General features: G+C 43.9%; 2 protein-coding genes across 5 annotated transcripts in view; one reads left to right on the top strand and one right to left on the bottom strand.

Annotated features, from left to right (window-relative positions):
- The window catches only part of kcnq5a (potassium voltage-gated channel, KQT-like subfamily, member 5a), a 76,805-nt gene extending 55,023 nt beyond the window's left edge, over positions 1-21,782 (bottom strand). For all 4 annotated transcript variants that reach the window (XM_034608249.1, XM_034608247.1, XM_034608250.1 and 1 more), the window contains exon 1: positions 20,735-21,782. In XM_034608249.1, the coding sequence (XP_034464140.1) occupies positions 20,735-21,093 (359 nt within the window). In that variant the 5' untranslated portion in view covers positions 21,094-21,782. The remainder of the gene's footprint in view (positions 1-20,734) is intronic.
- Positions 21,783-23,272: 1,490 nt separating this feature from the next.
- cnrip1b (cannabinoid receptor interacting protein 1b) lies at positions 23,273-25,992 on the top strand. The gene is made up of 3 exons (XM_034608245.1): positions 23,273-23,631; positions 24,684-24,828; positions 25,640-25,992. The coding sequence occupies exons 1-3, from the start codon at positions 23,453-23,455 to the stop codon at positions 25,802-25,804; spliced, it is 489 nt and encodes a 162-aa protein (XP_034464136.1). The 5' UTR covers positions 23,273-23,452; the 3' UTR covers positions 25,805-25,992.
- The last annotated feature ends 1,107 nt before the right edge of the window (positions 25,993-27,099 follow it).

Genomic DNA, 27,099 nt, shown 5'->3' with positions numbered 1-27,099 from the left:
AGTACAGCCTGAGACTTTCAGGAGGACAATAGGTGAGAAATAACTGAATTACTATAAAGTATCAGATATTTCTTACATTTTCTACTGTAACTAAGCCCTGAAAGTTGTTTCCAGCAAACCAGTTTTTGCCTATAAAAGATCTGAACGAAATTGAAATAGAAAACGGGAGAAGCAGCTTGGCTCCATCTGAAGGCAACGAAATCCTGCTGCAGTGACTTTGAGAGGAAACGGGTGAGGACTTTAAAACGTTCCTCAGTGAGTCAGCGAGCGAGTTCTATAAGATCACGGTTTCATTCAGGAGAGAAACATCCTCCTCATATCTTCAGATGCTGCGTGTCTGAAAACAGACGTCAGGAGGAATATCCAGTTCATCCTTCATCGACAACACAGCAGAATAATCTCTAATCTCCTCACAGTGTTTCCTCCTCCACTGTTAGGATCCGGCCTCTCCCAATTGCTTTTGTCTTGCACCCGTTTCCTCCCATCAAGCGGCCAGTTCCCCGCCTGTGGTCGCAGCCGATCGGCACATCTCCAGTGAGAAGTCATCGGCTCTGTGAAGTGATTTCGGATCTAATTGGTTTTATTGACTTGGCCGATCTGAGGCGGCGTACGCCCTCTGCCACAGCTTGATTTGATGCTTTCTGGATTTGATCCATTTTCAATGCCGGCGGGAATCATTTTATTGGATTTAACAGTCGTAACTAACTATAAAAGTTACTAGAGACAAAAACACGGTTTAAAACTTAACTTAGTTGTTAATTTATTCCATTAGTCACCGAATCAAAAGCTCATTAGAGCAACAACATGAAGTTTGGCTTGAAACTAAATGACCTTAAAGAAGTTTCTTCATCGATCTCATTGGTTTGTTTACACAGTTTTCACAAACACAGCCGCCCCGCCCCCCCCCCCCCCCCAGTGGTAATCAATCCAGTTTCTCCTCTGTGCCGTCCAAAGGGATGGATGTCGCCATGGAAACAGCCAAGCCACGGAGACTGGGGTGAGGAGAGGCGATAAATGAGGTTTGCTTTTGAGCAGAGGGATGTTTGCAGTGATGGCAGCACCAGATAACCCCCACCCCCCACCACCACCACCACCCCCCCGAGTGGGTCGTTTACAATAAACCTCTTCAGCTCCGCAGTGTCCGAGGAGAGCGGAGCTTCAATGGATCCTGCACGAGCTCAGTAATTAACCTCAGGAGCCTCGAGATGGACGAGCTCTCACCAACAGCACCAATAAACCAGCATGAAGACGAGAGGACAGTGGTGTGGATGTTATAATGATGCTAAAGCCTGAATGAGACGAACTTTAGAGAGTAAAGTAATTTCCAAAACTGATCTATCAGGTGATACACATGGATTTGTATGTGTCCTAATTTTAGCTGAGGATCAATAAAGTCTAAAAATGATTTATCCGTCTGTCCTGCTACGACCTCACTCCCCTGCTTTTGTTACAAAGTATTTATAAATGACCACCGTCTATATTTTGGACATTTTTAATATTTATCCGATTTCCTGGATCTTATGGGAACTGACTGAAAATGCAGATAAGAAAGAATAAAGAATAAATACTTGATAGTGACATGATACCTATAAAAGTATTCTCATTATTGGATAATTTGTTGGACATTACATTTCCAACAATATTATCCACTTTAGATTCCATGTACAGAGATATAAAGAACACATGTCTAATTGGCAGCTCCTCTCTAAGACTGCTTATTAATACATATGAGGAATTTACAACAACACACCTAAAGCCTGCCCCCCCCATCAATACGGATGTTTTGATCTCCTCCATTCATCTACTTCCAATTAGAGAACAGGATTATGGGCCAGCTGTACTCTTCTTCTTCTTGCAGCGTTAGGTTCACTGCTTTTCTTAATTATGAATAATAAAAGTGATTCATAATGGAAAAAAAGCATTACAACTTCGCACACGCACACGCACACACACACACACACACGGCGGCTGCCAGAGTTAAAAAGGACACTTCTTGGCCGGCGAGTGTCGTTTCTGAGCAATTATTTCAAGTTCTGCAGAATTGTTTTTCTATTTCTGTTAAAGCTTCCCAACACTTTTGTCATTGTTCTGCTCTTCAGCCCCTGAGGCACATGGCCACTGTGAACGCCAACACACACACACACACACACACACACACACACACACACACACACACACACACACACACACACACACACACACACACACACACACACACACACACACACACACACACACACACACAGAGAGAGAGACACACACAGCTGAGCCTCGTCATTGCATGGGGGAAGATCTGTGTCACTGTTGTGGTGAGACTTCCATCCACCATATTTTTTCCAAGAGCGCTTATAAATAAAAGGAGCATGAACTCTGAGACGCACAAAGTCGTGTGTTCCAACACCACAAACAGGAAAATATCATAATCCAATAAACTGGACTTTCTATTTCATTGTCCTCCCTCTTCTTCTTCTTTACAGTGAAGGTTCACTTTGTTTGAGTGAAGAACTTTGAGGTTATGAAACCGAGACAACTTGGTTAACGTTACGCTGGAGCTGAAGGTTTTAACTTTATTCTGTCTTCCTGGTAAAGTTTAGAAACCTGATTTTAAAAGTTTTACAACTGTATTACAAGTTGTATGAATGCCTTAGTGTTGCTCTATCCCCAGAATTCATACTGAACGAAGTGTTTCTTCACTGTATCTCAGGATTTACACTTTGGAAAAAACTACAACTGAATCACATCTGGTTACATGATCTGTTCCATGTGAAAGAATTTGAGCAACAATATATTTTTGTTTACTTCTTTAAATCTAAGGCTTAAAATACGTTTTAGTAAATCTTTTTGATGTGTCATTTAGCTGGTTATCAAACTATTTAAAGTGTTGTGTAATGTTTATTATAATAAATGAACCGTAGCCTGTAGTTTACTGCACACTACATGATTTTAGACTTCATTGTGTTGCACCACATTCGTACTTTACCTTATTAATAGAGGTAAAAATTAATTTAACAACTTTTACGTTCACAAAAAACCTTTATAACACACTAGAAGAAAGAAATACTGAAAATTATAATTGTATTTTTGCTATATTGTGAAGTAAACTTTGTTATTTGGTCTGAAAACATAAACACATTAAAACTACTTTTTAGCTCCTGCTATAACACTTTGAGTGGATCTCTCCGGTGGAAGGGATTATTTAAAAAACAGAAATGTAGGTCACTTCACGTTTCTTAATCCGTCTGCGTTTCATGAGAGAATGAAATCAGAGAGGATTAGATCAGAAACTGGTCCCTGGTGCTGTTGGCTCACCTGGATCAACGTGTTTCGAGACAAAGAGAAGCAGCAGAGGGAAAGTGGAGGGATGATATTTGAAGGGATTAAAAGGGAAAGAAGGTTGAAGGAAACATAATCAGCACATAACCTGAAATGGCCCCCTGCTGATTTCATAGAGTCCAGAAGGGATGACTCGGCTGAATGTGTTCTCAATGCACCGTCTACCTCAGAAACCCTCGACTGTAACTCATCTGCCCTCCTCTCCTCTCCTCTGCTCCCCCACTCCTCCTCTCTTTACTTCAGGTCAAGTCACAGAGGAGGGAGGAGACGTTTCTCACTTGGCTGTCACACTCAGTACGATTTGGGTTTTCTGGTATTTGTATATTTATGTTTTCAGGTCTTAAAATATGGAGAATGTTGAGCTACAGATGAGATAATCTCAGTCGGACTCAAACCTCCGCCAAGGCCCCACAGTCCCCTTACAAAACAACACTTAAATTCAATAGATCCAGATTTTTATTTGGGTATTTATGAGCACACACACTCATATATATCAGTCCCCTAAATATGAATTCTATGAATTATACTTTGAGAAATCAACAGACAAATCCTGGATCTGCCCCCTGATCTAGATCTGGTTGGAGATGAATGGATCTCATTCATCTCCTGCAGGTCAAAGACGACCTCAGCGTTTCAGTTACAGAGCTGAATAAACTGTATCCTCCAAACACAGAAGCCTGACAATAGAGGGTTTACATCTGCAGTGAAGTGGCAGGAGGAATAATTCATCTGCAAAACGCACAACTGAGCCCAAACACACATAAATCCATCGGAGTCTGTTCCCACAGCCGTCCGTCATTCTGCCGTTGGGTTATGTTCTGGCACGGGATCGCTTGGTCCTGGTTAAACCTTTAAACTGCTCACAGGGTTTTATTTCATGTTAAACTCACAAATAATCATTTTTCAGAGTCTCATCACTCTGATCTTCTGGGCGTTTTTTTTTCTCTTCAAATTAATAAATTGTTATTGTGTATGGAAAATGAACACTCAAGTTGATTTACTCCACCGAATGTGTTGTAACTTCTTTCCCACAGTTGGAATCTGGCAACGGGCCTCAGGAAAGAGCCGGTTTCCTCTCACTGTCCATCACTTACTCCCCCACTGCTGATTTCTGTGTTTGGTTGTTTCACGTCTTATTAAAACAGTTGTTGGTGTAGATGCAGTTTTACTCATTTTACCTCTGTGTGGTTTTCTCGACGACTCACAATCCACCTGAAAGCTCAAACACAGACGGGCGTAATATATAAAATCCTCAAATATCCAGAATCGGTCATTTACGCTGCCATCGCGATTGGAGGATGGTCCCACCGAAACATGAGCTCGGCCAATCACGAATCAGTCTCAGCTGTCAATCATGAGGTTTATCTCCATCTTGTAAAGCATTAAATAACCAATTAAAACCAAACTTGTTGGATAAATGAACCCTTGGACGCAAATCAGTGTGATAAGAACTACCTAAAGTTAGAGAGACCAAGAACTTAGACTTTTTATTTGGGTCCATGTCCCATCCACTAACACGGAGGAGGCGGGGCTTTATGACGAGGCTTTTGAGGAGCGGTCATGTCGTCTGTCCAGAGTTTCCTTGGTGACAGTGAGACTCGTTGCCGGGTTAGTTGTTGCATTTAACCGCTGACGAGCTGGGACATCAGGATTCATCCACCCTTTTAGTCCAGAACGACTCGATTTCCGCCAGTTAGCAAAGTCCACATTTTATTCAGCAGACTCATTTGTGCCTGCAACTCATTACCGTGAGCAGACCCAGATTCCATTAGAGCCAAGTGAGGAAATGCATTTCTGCAAATATGCATGAATTAGTCATGCTAATTGAATAGTCGAGGTCGGCAGATTTTCTGAGCATCGCCGGGCTCCAGGATCAGAGAATCCACGAGGCCCAACAGCTGATGTGCATTTGCAGCACTTATAACAGGAAAACACCTACGCAGGCAAATGCAGTGTAATTAGTGGACGGCTTTTTAATGGTGGTAACTGCTTCCTAACCTGCACAGATAAATATACACTAAATGAAATCCATTAGTTTCTCACTTTGTTTCATGGAGCTGTTGTGTTGTTGTGTTGTTGTGTTGTTGTGTTGTTTTCTGGACCGTCTGAAACACTCCAGTGAGCGAGCAGAGGGAGAGAGAGGGAAGTGAAGGGTGTCATCTTTAACCTTTGACCTCCGTGTAAACAGCCTCGTGCACAAGTGGATGGAGTTGACATTTAGCAAGTGTTCAACACAGACTCACAAACGTCCTGTTCTCACACTCTCTCTCTCTCTCTCTCTCTCAGAGTGATGTAAGTGAGGTTACTTCAGTGCATCCATGTGTAGATTTAGTTTCTCTATTTGCTGTTGTTCAGAGTAATGACCAAGGAGGATATGTATCCCCCCCCCCCCCCCGAGTCAGTCAGTTGGTTTGTTTAAGCAAGATATCACAAAATCAACTGAACGGATTTCCATGAAATTTGGCAGAAGGATGCGGTATTAAATAATATTTCGGTGCAGATCCGGATCAGAAGGAGAATCCAGGATTCGATCTCACTTTTTTTTTGAACATGGGGTTTTCAACATTTTCACTGAGATCTATTCTAGTAAAACACAAGTTCTAACTTCCTCGGTGTCTTAGGAAGAGACGACCGAGGATCAGGCTGTCGCTTGAAGAAAAGTTGTTTGGATTACGGAGTCAGTCAATAACTGTCCCTTCTCTATAATACTATGATCCCATGGAAACTTTAAGGATCATAAATTCGACCACCAAGTCTTCATGCTTAAATTAAAAAGCTTTAACTTGAATAGAAAAGCTTTGTGTCCAAAATATCACCACAATGTGAACAGATGTGTGTCACAACATGATTTACACACACACACAAACACACACACACACACACACACACACACACACACACACACACACACACACACACACACACACACACACACACACACACACACACACACACACACACACACACACACACGAGTAACTTCAGTCACACAACACAAATACTTTCTCATCTCTCTTACACACACATATTGTCACACATCTACACACAGCTGACCAGTCAACTGGGTCTATTTTCATTTAATCTGATGTCAAAAGGGTCACATTTCTCTCTTTTTACACACACACACCCACCCACACACACACAGACAGACACACACACAGAAGGTGTAATGTTATCCTAACAGCCACCTGTCCTGTTGTGTCAGGCTGGTTGTGTTGTTGGCTGCAGGCCTGGGAGAAGGCTTACTTAGAGAAAACAGAGACTCACTCTGCATTAGACTGACTCCCGTCAATGGACTGGGCCCAAAGCCTGCACTTGCACAGACACACACAGAGAGAGACACACAGAGACACACACACACACACAGAGAGAGAGACACACACACGCTGCACTCTCTACAGAAAACGTTTCACACACACACACACACACACACACACACACACACACACATGCAATCACAGGGACATTCTCCCTCCTCTCTTCCCCCTTATCACCCCACTGCATGCACGCACACACACACACACACACACTTGTATGCACACACACTTGTATGCACACACACGACTTTCCATGCAGTGCTACATGAGTTGCTCGATTCTTGTCCAAGCTTTGGTTGCTAGGGGCAACGCACTTTGGGGGTAAACTTGATTTTTTACGCCGTCAAACAGAAACTGAAACATGGACACAAACAAAACTTAAATCTGCTGAACCTCCTTTTCTTTAGATCCATCATAATCTCCATCATTTCTCTCACCTTCATTTGCTTCATATGAATTCTACCGTCATCATTAGCTCATTAAATGTGGAAGAAACTTTCACTGCACAAACGCAAACTTTGGATAAAACCTGGTTGAAAATCCTTCTTCTGTTTCGTTGGGATTTTAGATTTCTCACAGAGGGAAACTTTGGATCCGTCTGTTTGTCACTCAGTAAATCACAAATACTGTCAATACCACAAACAGCTCGGGGGGGAACTGATGGTTAAACGTCATCTCGGTGTAAATTGAAAACATCCTTTCTTAGGAGGCGGTGATTGTGTTCTCGACAGGAAACTTCTCTTGAACTAACACCATCACAGATGATCTGCTCCTGAGACCTTCTGAATTCTCTGTCACATCGTCCCCTTGACCTCTGTCGAAAACGTCCAGAGGTCAAGGGGAGGAGACATATTTGGCTTTTCGACCTCAGCCCTTATTTTTGTCTTTGTGTCTCTTTAACGATGCCGAGGTGGAGCGACACGACTCGTTCCCTAAAGTTTAAACGAGAGGCAGCGAAAGAGACGTCTTGGTCTCAGTGCACGAGACGATACACAAAGAGAAACAGATGATCGACAGCTCTCACGCTCTCCAACACGGACATGTGTTGTCTCCTGACGGCTTTGACTCTGAGAAATATAAGTCAGCTTCATTAAACTCTTGCACGTGTGCCAAAGATTCTTCACTAGGAAGACTTCAAAGAGCCGTCACGGTCTGACGCCTCCACAACAAAAGACGTCTTTAAAGGGCAATAAAGGAGCAGTGATTCACAACAGACTCTGCAACACAGAGACGGAGACAGAACGGTTTGGAGATTCAAATCTAAATGTTGGGGGGGGTTCGTCGGGTTTGTTCCGTAGCTGCTTCTCTTTGCGTCAGGGGTTCGGACGCAACGTGAAAGTTAACAAGTTCAGTTCCGGCTGATGAACGAGAGGAATCCTGACGACAGATTGTTAAAGTCTGACTTACGGCCTTCAGAGGAAACTCAATGTGTTTCAATGAGTTCACTCCAACCAGAGAATATGAATAAGAGATTAACTTCAATTAAAAAGGAACTCTACACAAAATCTTTTTCTGCCAATTTGACTTCTATTCAGTCGGATGCCTCCTTAATTCTCCCTTCCACCGTCTCAGGCTGGTTTCTCTACAGTCCAGGACAAACAGGCCAGAAACACAGTAAATTGTTGTCATTTGAATAAAAGCCCTGGATTGTTATGTGCGTATGTTTTCATGCCCGAGGCTCCGTCACACAGAGACGCATATTTTGGATTTCTGAGGACGATTCTCGTAAACAGTTTGTTGCCCCCGGCTGTGAAATGTCACCATTTCTCTAAACTTCATTATTCCACTGAATTTACCGTTGAAAAATAAAAAGATTAATTATTAATGTTCATGTTAATCATGGAATTGGTGCAGAATCCTAATTAAAAAGCTGCATATTTCAGTAGCAGCATTGAAAGGCTCCTCCACATGCGGTCTTTTGCAAGAGCTTGGGGAATAATAATATACATATAAATATATATATATAAAGATATACATACTATTTACAGCGCCTCTAGATTTCTGTTTTCTTTTCGTCACCATTAACTTTAATTAAAATCAACTGTATCCTCGATTATCTTTGAAAGTCGGAGTTTATGTAATTGCTCAGTCAAAGCTATAAATACTAAACTGGAGTCACAACATGATTAGATTCTCATGTGACTAAATACTAGTTTTGCTTTGGATTATTGTGTCAATCATCATTTAAATTAATGAGCAGTTGAGTGTAGAAAATAAAAACAAGTTATAAATAAACGTCCATCACGAGCGCTGGGTGAAATAATTACAGGAGCTAATTAGACGTGACGGCAGGATCCTTAGTAGAGAGTGACTTCCCTCTGTTCACTTCCACTTCCCTCACCCAACCCCTTCCTCTTTTCCTTCCTACCCCCCTCATCACTTCCTTCCTCCCTTCCTTCCTTCCTTCCTTCCTCCCTTCCTCCCTTCCTTACAGCCTCCAACTCTCTGCACTTCACCCAATTATTTCCCCGGCACGACGAATGACGCCCCAGAAGAAAAAGAACCTGCCAGAGGAAGAAGCCTCCTCTCCACACACCGGTGCTCCGTGTCCCTCGGTTCTGTCGGGGCTCCACTTGTTAGTGTGGGTGAGCTGCTGCTGCTCGGCCCGAACCAACGTGTCACCTGGGAACAGCCTGTGTGACGAACCAACATAAATTATTCACAGTACGTGTTGGGCCGAGCTGGTCTGTGAGTTTTCACCACCAGAGTGTATGTTCATAAAGATTGTATGAAGAAGAACGTGCACACACACACACTGAAATATTAAACCGATATATACACACGACTCATAATTCTTGATGTATCTGTACATGAGGATTTCTCAAGGGCCACAGAGCAAAGGGTGATACATGGAGGGCTGTGTGTGTGTGTGTGTGTGTGTGTGTGTGTGTGTGTGTGTGTGTACCAGCTGCTACCAAGTACCAAAAAATAACTTCTATAACGCATTTCAACAGTTTTATGCTAATCACTCTTTATGGAATTGATGATTGCCGTCATTGTTTTATGGCGGCAAAGAAGAAGTGAATTATGGGAAAAGGAAATTCCAGTTTTTATCTGGGTGAAACTGGTGCCGCCTACTTTAGAGACGTGGTATTGAATTGTGTACTCGATGTCTGACCCATGTTCAGCAGTATCAGAGGAACATCTCTGTTTGGAGCAATAAAATGACACCATATAATAGAAGAAGTAAACAAAACAATAAATGAAATAAAAACAGAAAAGAGAACAGAAATCAAACACCACAGTGTGTCTGCATGTTCTGCCTGTGTGGTGGAAAAACAACTTTCCACCCTGGAAAAAAAATTGAGGAGCATCCATTTTCTCCCCCAGTAGCAGGATGTTCACCCACTAACTAGTTGTGGTTTAAATGGGATTCGCATGTTGTGATAGCGGCATCTTGACTCAACTATGCAACGGAGCTTGTGGGTGTGTGTGCGCTGAAGTCGTGCGTGTTTCTGAGGTGCGGCGTTGTTCAGAGAAGTGACAGGGTGGCGTCCGAGGCGTGCGCGGCCGGGCGGGGGGGGGGGTGGAGCCGGTGTGACTCGGAGCCAGCAGCAGTGCACCGTGTGTGGGCAGGACGACAGAGGAGCTCAGCCTGTCTCCATCCATCAGCGCCGCAGTCTGCTCAGCAAACTGGCACCTGATGTATGAGTGGGCTGCCAGATGACTAACACACACAAACACACACACACACAGACAGACACACACAGTGTAACCCTAAAGGAAACCCTGTGCAGTAGTAATTTTTAAATGTTTGTTACAGTCTCCACTTGAATACTTATTTCCCCTGTTTCAGCTTCTCGTCACTGGCCTCCTGTTTGTTTGAGGATTGATTTTTGAATATCGCTCTGGACTGTTAAGACCCTGGTTTGTTCGGCATTGAGCTTCTAAATCGGTCCTGACCGGCCTGTAGCCTGGATCCTGATAAACCTGCGAGCTAAGCCCCGGTCAAGGCTGAGGCCCCGGGGTGATGGGGGGGCCCCCCCCGACCCTCAGAGGACCGAAGTCGAGAAGCTTCATTGTCGAGTTTTAAAATCATCTCCCGTTAACATTCTTCTGCAGGATGGTGATTATTACTACTTACTCATTACCTTTTCTCATTAGGCTTCTGATATTTTATGTGATAATTCATATTGTCTATTTAGGGCAATAATACATTTCAACATTAGTTAGTGGGTCACATGACAAATATTAATGTTCACATAAAGAATCAGAGGCACTAGAATCTATAAAAAGACGAGTGTCCTGTTTAAGGGCGATTTGTTTGGGGTCAGTGGCTCACGAGATGGAAGCTGTTCAGTTGTGTCTGATTCAAACAGGAATTTATTGACGGTCCCTAAATGAAGTCTTTCAAACATTCAAAATGAAACTAACTTCACCACCGTTTATTTGTTGTGGTTTTCTTGTGAACTTGATTTGTTCCTCTTTGTTTTGAAAGATTCTATAAATCAATAAAGTTGTGATTATAATCGTTAAGGGTCTGAAGGGAACACAATCTCTTACACACACACACCCCCCCCCCCTCGTGAGCTGCTCGGATGTCACAGTATATCCGTCAGCGGCGTCCCTTCGTGTCGCCGCCTCTCAGCAGCAGCGAGCTCTGACTGATGCAGGCGACTCTGATGAAGCCGAACATCACAGCCGATCCGATCCCTCGTCAAATCTCTCCTTTCTCTGACGCCGACTCATTAGCTCGTTTTCTTTTAACACATTTGAAAGTGCACCGGCTGATGGGAATAAGTTGTGGGCGTAATGAAAAGGAAGGTCCACGGGGATCCATATTTCTGGTGCACTGGTGGAAAGCGTCCAGGGAAATTAGACTCAACTAAAAATATTCAATTATTCAAGTAGAAGGAAAAGTATAAGTAGGCAAAGTATTTAGTTTCCCTCCAGCAGTTTTTTTAGACATGAAAATTGGGTGCAGACATTTTACGGAGTTCGTCTTTTACATGTGAAGAAGCAGCAGGAGATTGTCCGGGTCAGAACATTCACAACAACAGGAAACTGTGAGGGACATTCAGATTTTTTTCAGTATTGTTTCGTCCTCATGTTCAAATCAACTTCATGATTATTTAAAACTTTTACTTCGATTAATGAAGGATTGTTTTACGCCCTCCCACCGGATTGTGATCTTTTATTACTACTTAATGTTTGATCAAACCTTCCTGCAGAGGTTTTCCACACGGCTGTACTTGTAAAGTCGTTGTGAGAATAAACATCTTGAATCTTGAGCTGTGGCTTTAGATTAAATGTTTGAGCTTTCTGGCGTTGACACGATCTCCACTAAGTGAACTTACATTTCTTATATAGTGTATATCTTTGTGTGTTTAGACAGGACACATACAGAGCTGTGGAGCACGCCTGTTAATATCCTTTTATTTCAGCTCGGGGGCAGATGAGCAGATGAGACACGTGGAGTAAACAAACGTAAAGATTCTGCTTTGGTGTTTTCCTGCAAAGAAAACCTCGCATCTGTCTTGTTCTTATCTCTCTTCACCGTCCCTCGTCTTCATCAAGTGGAGACCTGGAAACGCAAGTCCACACCGAGCCTGTGTTGTGTTACTGTCCAGTCAAGACGTGAAATACACACACACACGTGCTGCCTGCAGAATGGGCAGCCAGTCTGTGCCCATTCCTGCAAACACCGGAACACATCATGACAGTATTTATACACACACACATCCCCTCGTTCTGTTCATCATATCTAATAAGTCCTGAGCATCTTCCAGCATTTTCCACTGGGATCCGGCCAACAGCCTCCTCCCTACCTGGAAGTGGCTGTAAACACAGAGACTCTTTTATGTGCTCAGGTGTCTCACATGTCGCCGAGTGCTCCGGAAACAAAGCACAGTCTCTTCAGGAAGCTTTTGATCTTCTTCAGGTCGGAGTTTTCCTTTTGGATCAGTGCACCTGCAGTTTGCAGAGCGGCGGAGAAGTCTCCGGGTGCATCATCCTTTTCATAATTAAGGTCTCACAATGTTTTGAAAGGAGCAAGACGGGATTGGACAAAGTTCTCAGGTTCTGCACAACGGTGTTTAACTGAATCACCTAAAGGCCAACTGTAAAGCATCGGTCATGCTGTAAGAGTGAATGTATCAGTGCGATGACATTAAACAAAGCAGCACACACACACCACAATGTGAACAGATGTGTGTCGGAACATGATTTATAACCACACACACACACACACACACACACACACACACACACACACACACACACACACACACACACACACACACACACACACACACACACACACACACACACACACACACACACACACACACTTAGTCGTTCATGTCCCCCCCCCCCACTCCCGCTGCAGCAGCAGAGAGGAAGACACACAAATGTCTTAAACAATAGAGGCTCTTGGACATGGACGGAGAAAACAGGCCCAGAAAGAAAAGAGCTCGTTCCTGCTCATTCTGTAACTGAAGGTAAAGTAGAAAAAGAAAACAGGATCTCGTGGTTTAACAAGCAGTCAGTCCACTGTTTATGATTGATGGGCATCTCAAGCTAAAGTATTACTTTCTATAAGCCGACTCCCCAAACGTCCAACCACTGATTCAGTCCACTGGACTGTGGCCTCCATGAAACTGAGATATCGAACAAGCTAATGACCCAGGATGTTGAAACGTAGTTAAATTGAGTTAATTAAATGATATATATATTCCAGTACTTTACTCTGAACTTGTTAATCACATTAAGCCCTAGAAACACATGAAAGTGTAGTTTAAATATCCCCAATGTCCATTTAAACTCACTATATGAGCTGATTTAATTATGATAAAAGGTTCAGGAAAGATTGTTTTTACGATTAAAAAAGGTCTTTAACACCAAACCCCCACATGAGAGTGAAACAAGCTCCAGGATCACTCCTGGTTTGTTCTCTTTGAAGAGCCAGTGGCTGCATCACAGGCTCTGCACACAACTGAGCTGAGGTCGATCATTAGAACAAGATTGGTATCTGCCTCCTGGTCGTCAGGCGGGAGAGATGTGTGCTACCTGTGGATGCACCGGAACGGCTGGGGGATCAATGGTGGAGGCAAACAGACACACACAGACACACAGAGACACACACAGACACACACATCGCTGCAGCTCATTCTCAGACACAAACGCAGACACGCGGACACATAAACCTGAAAGCTAATATCAATGTGTGTGTTGTTTAAACACTGTTATTTACTTTCTTTTAGAAAAAGATGTGTTTTTTTTTAAATCGAACTGCTCGTTCAATTAATCAACAGCAGCAATTTAGAAAAGCTCTCTGGTTAATCTGGTTACTGAGCAAACCACCGCACGGACAGATTTAAATTTGTTAATTACCTGAGAATCATTATTCAAGCTTCTTCTGTTAAATATCAGTGCAGCTTTCCACACGCGCTGAGATCCGGGTGGATCTCCGTGTGTTAGCTTGGTTTCAGACCTGGTATTTGAAACGTTTCCCCTGAGGAAACATTCTCAGATTCAGTTTTCATTATATGTTCGACCAGTGGGAAACATTCACCATCAAAATGAGCATTTCTAAAGATGATTTCTTAAAATTAAATGAGGGAGAAAAAAGGCAGCAAGAGGAAAAACTGCACAAATTTGGGAGCGATTCTCGACTCCGAGTTAAACTTGAATCCTCGTTTTAACAAGCTCATTAAAACATCCTCCTTTCAACTCGGGATGATAAGAAAGTTAAACCGTCTCTAACTCAAGAAAGATGCTGAAATACTCGTTCCCACTTTTACTGGCAGTTTGCAAATCCATTTTTTACTGGATAACTGAATTGTCCAAAAGGAGAATCCAGCTCGTCGAGCCAGAACCCGACTAACACAAAGACAATCGATCAGAGCACCTTGTGCTTCAGACGCTGCTTCACACCTGTAGCTTCACACCTGTAGCTTCAGAGGTTCTTTACCACCTCGTTCCAACTCCTACACCGGAGATCTTTCATTTCATTTTCCACTGAGGTCACAGCTTATCTATGTGATGCCATCTGTCTCTGGATATTAGAATAAAAATATTCATGGATGATTTGAAAAAGAAACCAAAGACTTATCTTTCTAATCTGGCTTTTTATCTTATTTCCTTTAGCAAGAGATTTTCATTGTTTCATTTAAATTTGCTCCGTTTTATTAACTTTTGGTTTGAAATGTGCTGGATGTATTTTCTCTAAACATCGGTACGTGGACAAGTGGAATATCTCATCTTTACTCAAAAACATTACATCCACACAGACAGGAAACATCGTCTGAGTACAGCCCATAATGAAGACTGAGGCCGGAGCCCATTTCAGCAAATGTGATTAACCACCAACACACACCATCTCATTAAGAGATTGAATCCTAACGTCAGCAGCGTTTCACTGTGGGAGCATTATTTGGCAGGAAGCGAGCGCAGATACTTATCAGTGTCTTGATTCACACACACAAACAGATCCATACACACAACCACACACGGTCGCACACATTTCAAAATCACCACTTAAACCATCAAACCAAACTTTGCTTTTATAAATCATGTACTCTCGTTTGTTTGTGTGTTCATCTCCTGCCACGTGTGAATGTGTTTGAAAGGATGAAATCCAGTCTGGAACATGTAAATAATGAAGTTTGCACCGGAGCAGTGACTCATGACGTTGAAATCAAAGTATATTAAAAAGGGGGAGACGTTGCAGTGAGATGATTTATTCACATTCTAGCTTTCATTTGCAATCCGGACAGATCAAAGTTAGTGCACACGAGATGTGGAGCTCGACTGTAGAAGCTCAAATGCCAAAGTTTCACTGCAGCGTTGCATGAAATCTGTTTAATGAATCGATGAAGATCATTTACATCAGTTTCAAAGTCTGCAAAAACCTTTCAAAGCAACAAGTCGATGACTTCAGATTAGGGTTGCAAAATTCCGGGAATATTCAAAGTTGGAAACTTTCCATGGGAATATACGGGAATAAACTGGAAACTTTGGGGTAATTTATACTAACTGTATTTACCTTGTCATATACAGACATAAATATTAACATTTAGTTTTGTCATAAGCAGACATGCATGCAAACATTTCTAATACAAATTTTAAAAATGACATTTTTGACTTAATCCATTTGTGAGTAGAACTCTACCGTCTCTATGTGGATCTCAGGACAGAACCCGGTCAGTGAAAACTTATCAAAACCTGCAGGAACGATGGACTTAAATATGAAAATCTGACCTCAGCAGTTTCCTCTATGTGACAGTATGTTGGAGATGAGTATTGGTGGTTTCTGAATATATTTTAACTTTAGAGGAAATGGATGTAAAGTGCAAAGGGGAAGTAGTTTTACACATAAACGTCAGTTAACGGGAAGTAGTTCACCGGTGTTAAATGTCTCCTGTGGCTCAGCGGAGGAGAGAGCGATGCTGATGACGTCATCGACCATGATCTTGGTTGTTTTAACCAAGATCGTGCTGCAAGATCTAGAATTGCTAACGTTAGCCACTTGCCAGCAAGACAATTTTGTTCCTGTGGACTATAAATACAGTCACCTGTTTGCATTGTCAATCGATAATGGATACTGCGTGCTTTCTCGGACAAGATGACTCCGGACTTTCATGTGATCATGTGATCATGTCGGGTTGAGAGAAAAGTAAAACAATCCATTAATTCTGTCAATTTGGTTTACAATAGCTACATCCCTTTCAAAGAAACACATTCCATACATCTTTAAAATAGAGTTTTGAATGACGTTTTTATTGCTCAGCCTTTAATTTGCGGTAATTACTTTTATTTTTGATAAGTAGCCCAACTCGCGCTTTTTTGATGGACCCCCACAGCCGCGAGTAATCGAGGTGATGGTGTACTTTTGTATGGACATACATACATCGTACTCTCACTGCTGTAAAAACTTAGCCTATTGTATACAAATAAACTTGGTATTAAAAGGAACATGGCTTCAGTGTAACAACAACAGAAAGTCATAGGTTTCTGGCAGAAAATGTTCCCAACTAGCTGCATCCAGGTTCCAGCTGAGCTCGGCTCGCCTAGTGTTGTTTTCAACTACATTTAAGTTCCCTGTTATAAGCTAACATTTGCAAAAAAAAGTGTCAATATTTCCAAAATTCCCGAGCTTAACTTCCCATGGAAAGTTTCCGGAAATTTACCGGAAATTGTCCGCCCCCTTTGCAACCCTACTTCCGATCGCCCCCAGGCAGCAGATGAGAACTCTGTGACCTCAGAACTGACTGTGGCGGTGAAACCACCAGCAGATAACAACCAGCAGATAATGTTTCTCAGGGTAGTATTCTTAGTAAAGTCTTAGCTGTTCCCACCGAGGATCAACACAAGCTACTAAATCCAAACAGCTCGCAAAATCATAACCATAAAGAAGCTATGAGCAGCTGCTCGCAGGACACACACACACACACACACACACACACACACACACACACACACACACACACACACACACACACACACACACACACACACACACACACACACACACACACACACACACACACACACACACACACACACACACACACACACACACACACACACACACACACACACACTCGAGGCAGCCGGGGTCACAGGCTCAGGAACCCGACAGGCCACTTTCATCAGGCCGCACCAAATCACTCTCAGATATCAGTCATCTAAATAGGCCTTTTTCAATCAAGATCAATGAAACGTTTCAGTTTCTGCTGTTTCCAGGTTTCTCTCCTTCTTCCGGATGTGTGAGTCAGAAGCGGTTTGACTTCATCATGAGGCTTCTCACTGTGATGCAGTGTTTTGTGTTCAAACATTAACACATATTTCATCTCACAGGAAGCTTTGCCAAATGAATTCTGCTCTCAGAGCAAAGTGTCTCAGAACCTCTTTGTTTTTAGTAAAGTCAATTACTCCTCTAATTGCTAATGTTCACTACTTGGACACAAAGGCAGACACAGACACTGGAATGGTGCCTCAGCCAAATAGTCTTTTTTGTCTGATTTAGCAGATTGCTTTTGGTATAAAAGATATTGGAGATGTGAAGATCTTCACAGATAAAACACACAAATGAAAAACACATAAAAATGTCCAAGAACACAAGTGCCAGAACTATCAGAATATTGCTTTTCTAGTGATAAGAGAATTTTATGCTTTATTTAGTTTTTCCCCAGTCATTCGTCTGAGAATGTGTCACAATTTGAGCATCAATTCTTTACCCAGGGTCAAGTTTGTGAGGTCACAGTGACCTTGACCTTTAAACGTCAAAATCAAGTCATTTTTATCCTCGAGTCAAAGTGACAGTTGGCTTCACATTTGAAGGACTTCCCCAAAGATGTTTCTCTGAAATCGTAAACAGGAGAACGGGATCAGAATCTCGGAGATGACTAACTTCAGCGATTTGCCCAAGTGACACATTTATAAGATGTCACATGAGCAGCTGATGCAGATGATCAAAGTGTGGGAGGCTGCGGCCGGGAGCAGATGTAAGGATTTAACCTCTGTGACCTCAGCTGTCCCGCCTGAGCAAATAAAACGTCAACATCCGGCATCGCGGCTCCTCCTCTGACAGCTCCACTTCCTCCTTCTCACAGCGCTCCTCTTCCAACGGCACTGATGCTGGAAGGTTTCATCACGCCATATGTGCCAGTACAGTATCCTGTATACGGCTGCGGCTCAGGGGTTAGAGTGGTCGTCCTCTACATCCGGAAGGTTCGATCCCAGTCTTCCCCTTTCCGAAGTGTCCTTGGGCAAGACACTGAACCCCAAACTGCCCGTTCTCATAGAGAAAGTGCTGCAGAGGCACTGTATGAATGTGTGTGTGACTGGGGGAATAGAAACTCTACTGTACAGCACTGTGAGTGTCATCAGGACTAGAAAAGCTCCATATAAATACAGACCATTTACCATTCATATGTATAGATAGAGATGTAGTGAGAAAGCGAGTGTCCTGCAGGAAATGCCACAGATGTGATAATGAGCCTCCTCCACGAACCAGCAACTCCCCGTGTCACGATCCGCCACATGTTCACATAAATAAAATGTCATTATAAAAACAAAAAGGCACCAAACATGCAGCGTCTGAGCTGTTTCTCCTCTGAAACATCCTCATCCTCACAGGATCTGATGATTTGTAGGATGCAAAGTGTTTTGAATTAAAAGAAAGAGACAATAGAACGACACTCAGAACACAGCGCCTCCCTCCGCAGAGGCCCAACTGTCCCCTTAACTTCAAAACCTCACACTGTTAAAGAAAGTGATCCTGGATCAGCCTCCTGCAGATCTGATTCCCTGACTCGTACCGAATCCTTCCACCTAGTTTCGTGCTAATCGGTCCTGGTGTTTCCTTCTTGCAGTCAAACAAACAAGCAGCGGTGAAAACAGCCTTTTAGTTTAGACAAAACAATGTGAGCAATAATCCTCTAATTGGTTAATTGACACTGCATGAAGCCAGAGGAAGCTGGACCATGTTATTTCATCAGAAGATTTGGCCACAGGGTTCATTTCACACCAGAAAACCAAGCTGTGGTCAGCGGAAGGGCTGTTATGGATCTCAGAAATGAAGCTTCTCTCCCTGCAGGACTTTTCCCAGAGCCTCACTCTCACCACACCAGATGAATGATGGTGCAAGCGAGGAGTTAATATCTCACTGGCCCTGCTCAGCTGACAGCTCGCAGAATTTCCCTGAGAGACCAAAGATCTGTGGGAGCTTCTGGTGTTACGCAAAGATGCAGAGGAGATAGAACCGAACACAATGATTCATCTTTATCGATACTGTACATACAGGTTTTTACAATCAGTGAGGACACACGCTGGCGTTTCACGTTCCCTGGACCGTATCCACCACAACTAAGAGCCCTGACGTTAATCTCAGGCCTCATCAGTTATCGCCTGACGACAAATGAGCCCCTGGGGGAAATGTCGGATATTTGGTGCAGATATCCAGACCAAGACTCTTCTGTTCTCCGTCCTCTGTTTAGAGTCTAATGTTTCTACACACAAAACACAAACAGAAACACTTCTTGTAGGTGTTTCAGGTCCAGGGAGACAGTCTGCCTGATGTCTATTAACAGCTCTCTGCATATGAATGCTGATGAATTAAGAAGCTGACACATTTCCATCTATGTGATCCAATTCTTTCACTCTGCACACGGACTGTTCACCTGCAGGCCTGCTCCAACCGGATTGGAACAGATTCACATGGAGAACCTGTTCATAGGATCACTCTCACCCTGACCACTCCACCTATAGAGGCCTGAACCTAACTGTCCTGGAACCTAGAGGTTAGAAGATTAATCCTGATCTCAAACTCTACAATATGAAGCTTCAGGTCCTCGAAAAAACTGAATACAGCTAAATTTAAATACAAGAATACAAGTCAGAGATTCGACTAAAATCCAAAGAGCTTAACCCACAAACTAAATCTGGATCCAACCTGAGAGACGGAGCCTGAAGGTCAGAGATGTGAATATGTAGGTGAGATGTGGAGCCCAATGCAATTCTAACCCTAAAACATCCATTTGAAAAAGTGCCACAATGTCTACGCTCACAAAGATCCTCACAAAGACACACACACACACACCTGCAGCCCATTGTCCAAAGTCTACCTGTGTCAGTCTCTGTGTGTTTTGTGAGGCTGCAGCAACAGGTGATCACATCCTGAGCTGAGTCTCAGAGACTCTCAGTGACTCTCAGAGACTTAAAATGAATGAACTCGGCTCAATAACAATCACAGCCAGGCCTTCTTTAACCAGCAGCTTCATTCAAATAAAGAAAGGGGGGGGGAGAAGTCAGACACTGTGTGTTTGTGTTGTGTGTCTGCAGTGTGTTTGTGTGCAGGATGGATGGAGGAGGTGCACATGTTCGACAAAAGGAGGAACTGAGGAAGTTAATGTCTCTGGAAACAAGAGCCCTATTCAACTTGCACCAATTAGATCCCATGGCCCCATGAGCCGGTCATTATCACGAGGACAACAGTCAATAGGTTACATCGTCCTGAGGCGGTGTTGCATCACCGCTGGGATGTTTTACTGTTGATGTTATGAATGAAAGGTGGGAAACCAGGAGGAGAAACGGATGTAAAGTGGTTTGTATGTATAGTGAATAAAAGTGTAGGCACTCACACAAACGCGTGGTAGACGAACGCCCACTCCCTCGGTCTCTCCAGCACGTTGTAGAGGTAGTTCTGGAGCCGCCGGTACCGCGCGTTCCTGCGGCCGCTCTGCGCGCTGTAGGTCAGCGGCTTCCCGAGCAGGCTGAGCCGCGCGCCCTGCTTCCGCTCCGCTCCCCCCGCACCTGCGGCACCGGGAGACAGGAGCCCGTCGCCCACCCGCGCCGTGTTGTTCATCGTCCTGTGCCCGCTCTCCACATCCTTCAGTGCGTAGTCCTGCGCCCGGCGTCCCGTGGAGCTCTTCAGCCAGAGCCCGGTGCCACCACCGCCTCCACCACCTCCACTCTCTTCGCCGGTGTGGCTTCTCGGCATGGCATCACCAGCGCGGCCGTGGAGTGCGCTGGGACAACGGCGGACATTCACATGTAGGAGCCAGCAGCTGTTGCTCCAGAGGTTGTTGGAGTGACTCGGCTGAATCTGAATGAAACTAAGCAGAAGCTGAAGAGTTAAGTATCTAATCGGCTCCCATCTTTTCAGCCGGTGGCCGCTTCAGCTGATCCACAGTGTGGGTTGAACACTTGGGTCAGTGTGCGCGGGGCTGGAGAGGAGTTGGGTTATGAAGGAGTGGATCCATGCAGACATTTGTCGGGGGGGAGGGCTCTCACACCCTCCCACTTCTCCACCACCTCACCCGCTGCCTCGCTTCTTTCTGTCAAACAGCCAGTCGGCGCTGCTCGGTGCCTTTTACGCATCGGACTGAAGAGCTGCAGCTCTGCCGCCACCAGCTCCAAACCCTCTGGACGAGTAGGTGCTCTCCGTTCCTTCATGTGACTTTGGATTTAAATAATACATATTAACCAAGGAGACGTCAAAAGACACCAGTGCACCGCAGGATGACGCAGGTTTTACGCACGGAAGAAAATGACCAAACATATCCAGTGTGATCGTTTGGGTCATTTTTAATCAGGCTACAGACAACGTCCGGGGCAACACGCTGCATTTAACACTGACACACAAACATGAAGTCCTGTGTTGTGTGTGTGGAATCACACACTTCCTTTAGGAAGGAGTTGGACATGAGGTTGTGTTGAGGCTGTGACCACGTGCCAATCACGCAACTTCATCCATAAACTTGTTGGACGCTGAATTACTTATATTATATTACGATATGAACTCATGCTCAGGGGCTCGGACCCTCCAGTGAAGCTCAGCGGCTTCAGGAGCAGCGGAGACGGGGGAAGTGGTGAAGTGCGCACGGTGTTAAAAACTATCTGCGCCCGGAACCAAAGTGAACACGCGCTCTGATGATGTTTTGAACAGCTGCGTCATCTCTATCACGTGACCATGGACCCCCCCCCCACTACTCATTCTTTCTTTCTTCCTTTCTTTTCCAATCACTGTTTGTATTCCAATAGCACAGTACGGGCTATATTGAGGGTATATAGGCTACTTTATATACTTATATATTACATTATTTATTATATTAGGTGATCTTTTTAATTTGTGTGTGTGTGTGTGTGTGTGTGTGTGTGTGTGTGTGTGTGTGTGTGTGTGTGTGTGTTTGACTGCACCAAATTTAAACGAACACATTTCTATTTATGTACAATAACAATAAAGACTTTCTGATTCTTTCCAAACCTCCTGCTCGTGTCATTTCCTGTCATGTTGAATTGTAGACTGTAAAAAGTGTGATTGAATTATTTCATAATATCTGTGACCGGACATGGAGAAAACCAGAGACAGGAGCAGAGTCACTTCCAACCTCAGTGGTTTTATTTTTATGTTCGATTCTTCTTATCAACACAATCAAGTTTAACAATTTGAAATAAACCTGAAGGTTTTTTTTATTCTGTTGTGATCGGAGCCTGTCCTCTAGTGGTCAAACGTTGTAGTTACACTCTTCTCCCCCGAAGGAGAAGTGCACAAATCTCCACATTGGTTTTGAAAATCTCGATCCCACCAGAAGGATCACCTGAGACATGACCTGAGAAGGGGAGAACCTTTCACCTGCTCTGACCTCTGAACTTGGAGTCTTGTCTCCTCCATGGTTCTCCAACATACTCCAGCTTACCCCCTGACCATCAGATTAGAATCTGACAGTTTTATTTTAGCCAATTTAGTCACGATGAAGATGTTGGTCACCCACCCAACATCCAACATCCATGCACATGCAGACTAAGACCACAGCAACTGAGGAAACGCTGCATATGATAAACATACCCAGAAATATTTGTAGGTTATGTGTGTAGGTTAACTTATATAGTTCCTATTCCTGTACTTGTTGTAACTAAGTCAATTATCCAATCATCAGCTCTGTTATTGGCTTGTAGAATATCTTAATTATGTGAGGATCAATTAAACTAATCCACAGAGACTTGATTGGCAGGATTTCAGCACCAGTGATAATAAAGTGAGACTGAACAAACCAAAACTACACAAGAGATTAAAAAGGGAGAGAGAGAGAGAGAGAGAGAGAGAGAGGGAGAGAGAGAGAGAGAGAGAGGGAGAGAGAGAGGGAGAGAGAGAGAGAGAGAGGGGGGGGGGGGGGGGGGGGGGGGGGGGATTAGGCCTGGAGCGGTCTGTTGGATGGGATTACGCAGCGCGTCGTAGCGCGGCTCCCTGCTCTGCGCGCTGTGCCATGGGATTCTCCACACGGAATGTCTCCATCTGTCTGAGCTGATCGACACGGATCGAGACCGATAACACGAGGATCTACCGTCTGCATGGAAACATGGCCGACGTCCCACAGATCGTCAAAATTGGGATTTCATTGAAGATGCTCCCCAACAACACCGCGGTGTTCTTCAAATCTGACGGGGCCCGCTTCGGACAGACCCGGACCATCAAGCTGCTGACCGGCTCCAAGTACAAAATCGAGGTGGTCGTTAAACCCGGAGCCGTCGAGGCCACGTAGGTATCTGTGGGTTATTCTGACCTCACACTGACAACCTGCTGTGATTCAGACTCTCACAGCCAGCAGGGCATGGTGGTCCCACAACTTCCTGCTCAGCCACTAAATCAACCAGGTCGTTAACGAGCAGCAGAGGGATTGAAATATGGAGATGATCCCAGAAGAGACTGGAGCCTTCTGAAATTATTTAGATTTCGTCTGAATGTGGCGTTGGAAAAGTATATTATAGTCTACTGGTATGTTTTAGTTGTCAGCTACAACGACTCCTCTGTCGGATTTACGCACAGAACACACACTTTGGTTTCCAGTGTTTTTTCGCTGTGAGTAATCACAGAGAAGTAATTGCGTTTCCCGGAGGTCAAACCCGGGATGAGGCTCGTTCCTCTCACGCACAGACAGAGGTGACCTTTACAGGTGAACTGATGTTAAGGTTGCATTCATGTGTAGTAGGAAATATGGCTTTTACGAGTCTGCACCCTAAAATTGGAGGCTGCAGAGAAACAAAACACGTCTCACAAATGTCTCTTACGCATGTACCTACATTATTATCACAGTCAAAAACATATTTTTCAATGCTTATGTCTTTTATTTGTGGGCTAAACTCATTTCTCTTTGACTGTTTAACGCGTCAAATGTCCATGTCTCCCTCTCGAACGTGGGATTTTACTAGGATCACGTGAAGGCAACATAAACCTCCAATTGGCCACATGTCAAATCCGCCTCAGATTAGGAGTCTGGTGTTTGTGCTTTGTGTCGCCGCCCTCTTGAGATCTGCCTGCAGTTCAGGGTTACGTAATGGATGTTGTTGCACATCTCCAAACATGGATCAGTGAGAGAACTCTGAATATCAGGGTGTGAATCGTGCCTGCGGAGGAACACACACAGAAAGTAGGTCACACAGGCCCGTGATGCATTGGACATGTTGAGCTGAATTTGGATCATGAGCCACAGCTGCGGAGAAATTCTCCACGTGAATGATATGTGGTATATGTGTGTGTTGCTGTGGTGAGTTGTCCTCACAAATGCTTCATGTTGTTTACCTGTCGTGCAGGTCGATGAGCCTGGGGGGGGTGACCTTCCCCCTGGAGCAGCAGTCTAAAGACCCCCAGTCGGTGGTCTACAGTGGCCGGTACGACACCGAGGGGGTGACGCACACCAAGAGTGGAGAGAGGCAGCCGGTGCAGATCAACATTCAGGTGAGATGTGGTCCTGACGGATGTTACACCACGACGCCCCTACAGATGCTGCTCTCTCCAGATGTGCTCGTGTTGCTGTGGGTATGGTCCTGCCAGCTGCCAGAGTTCCCATGGTTACAGTTGTTCTACAGCACATCCTGACAGTTACAGATGTTTCCATGGTTACAGTTTTTCCCGCAAAGGGGGTTTCCATGGTTACAGTCCTTCTAAATTGCACTGTGTCCCGGCAGTTACAGGTGTTTCTGTGGTTATTACCTCGGCCAAGGAGGTTATGTTCTCATTGCTGTTTGTCAGTTGGTCTGTCGGTAGCATGGATTTCAATTAAACTAGGTGGGGGGGGGGTGCTGATGAAAGCCCCTGATATCTATGAGTGTCTGATGTTGGTGGAGGTATGTGAGTGACATTCCATCTTCATCTGGTTCGTGTGTATGTGACCCATCTGTCCAGTTCACACTCTGTGGCCTCTAGGGTAATACTGTGTGTGTGTGTGTGTGTGTGTGTGTGTGTGTGTGTGTGTGTGTGTGTATCCATCTGTCCAGTCAGTACATTTCCCCTTAATTTCACCTCCATATGATTTTACACATGAGCACATGATGATAAAGTCTTTATGTCTACATGAGTGTGTGTGTGTGTGTGTGTTTGTGTATGTGTGTGTTTGTGTGTGTGTGAGAGAGTGATCCCATCTGCTCGCTCTGCATGTTTCATCATCAGTTCATCAAACCAGGCCATGTACAAGCTGCTGTGAACTGTGTGTCTGATTGTGTGCGTCCTCTGCACTCGTCCCCATCTCCAGTGTGTGTTTCTCCCTCAGTTCACGGAGGCGGGGGTGTTTGAGACCGTGTGGCAGGTGAAGTACTACAACTACAACAAGAGGGACCACTGCCAGTGGGGGAACAGCTTCAACAGCATCGAGTACGAATGCAAACCCAACGACACGCGCACGCTCATGTGGGTGAACAAGGAGATGTTCATCTGACTGACACGTTCAGTGCAAAAAATAACTAAATCAAGGTGGTTGTGTCTAACTGTGAAATTTCCTGTTGCTCAAAGGGATTTTTGCATTTATCCTTTTTCTTATTTCTACTATCATTCTGCTCCTCTTGTTTTGTTTCACCTGTCACCTCTACATTTCTGAAAACGGACACTAAAACTTTACCGTCACTTTGGAAGAATAAATGCATCTTTTTCTTCCAGCCCATAATATTCACTGCTGAATCAGCCCCGGTGGCAGATCATGTGACACAAGGTCATATTTTCAGTCTTTCAACAGTTGTTGATGGTGATTACACAATTGAGTCGAGATAATTGACATTGAGGTTAAAATGAAACATGTAGCACTTCTCAGAAACTTTCTTTAAAGTAATTTCATATATTGAAAGACTAATTAATTAAATTATATTTTGAGATAAATATGTTTTTCATGTACAGATCAGTTGTGGTATCAGGTGGCCGTCCAGTGTACGTGTAACACTTAATGTACGGTGTTGTATGTGTGTGAGTGCCTGTGTGTTTTTGACAGTGTGTGTGTGTGTTTTACAATCGGTGCTTGTACAGACGTGTTGATTTGTATTTTTGTACTTTGAAAATATCGTACGTGTGAAGAGTTTATTTCCAAAATGACTATGTGACATTTCCAGAAATTCATGCCAGGTCCGTTCTTATATAACTTCTGCTGGTTCTAAGTTTTAAAATGATACATGTTAACATTTACCATCATCCAAGTCTAGTGTCCTTGAATTAGTGGCATTTTCACCATCTGGCCCCAAACTACAACTCTTTCCATGTGTCCTCGAATGGAAAACTCCATCTGCAGCTCCTGATGTTAACAATGTGTGTGTGTGTGGGGTGGGGGGGTGGGGGGGGTTTCAGAGGAAGCAACAAAACATGAACATCGACATTTCAAACAAATAGTTCAAATGAATTAAGCAACTTTAACAAGAGACAATAACTTGTACAAGGATTGAAGCTCACTGGCTGGCCACTATGGAAGCGTCATATTAAAATATAAAACGTTTAACTTTATAACATAACTTTCATTAAATCATGACATTGTTTCCGTGGTGGAGGTACCACTTAGATTTAAATCAACAATTGTGTTGTTTTGTGTAGTTGCTGCCAACTTTAAATCCATTTAAAGTCCCTATTAAATGGTTGTAGAGGTTGAGGTGGACCAGGCTGCCACCCAGTCATTATTAAAGAGTCTAAAAGAGTGACACCATAAAACAGTCGCACAATTCATAACAACAAAAAATAACTTTGCCCAATTGTGCC

The sequence above is a fragment of the Hippoglossus hippoglossus genome, chromosome 15, assembly GCF_009819705.1.
Source record: "Hippoglossus hippoglossus isolate fHipHip1 chromosome 15, fHipHip1.pri, whole genome shotgun sequence".
Lineage (NCBI taxonomy): Eukaryota > Metazoa > Chordata > Actinopteri > Pleuronectiformes > Pleuronectidae > Hippoglossus > Hippoglossus hippoglossus.
The sequence above is the reverse complement of the archived record's forward strand: the minus strand, read 5'-3'. Positions and strand labels throughout refer to the sequence as shown.

Bases quoted from the DNA above. Each gene is read 5' to 3' on its own strand.
- cnrip1b (XM_034608245.1), top strand. From the start codon at position 23,453: ATGGCCGACGTCCCACAGATCGTCAAAATTGGGATTTCATTGAAGATG. The intron at 23,632-24,683 runs GTAGGTATCTGT...CCTGTCGTGCAG, and splicing joins CCCGGAGCCGTCGAGGCCAC to GTCGATGAGCCTGGGGGGGG. The intron at 24,829-25,639 runs GTGAGATGTGGT...TTTCTCCCTCAG, and splicing joins CGGTGCAGATCAACATTCAG to TTCACGGAGGCGGGGGTGTT.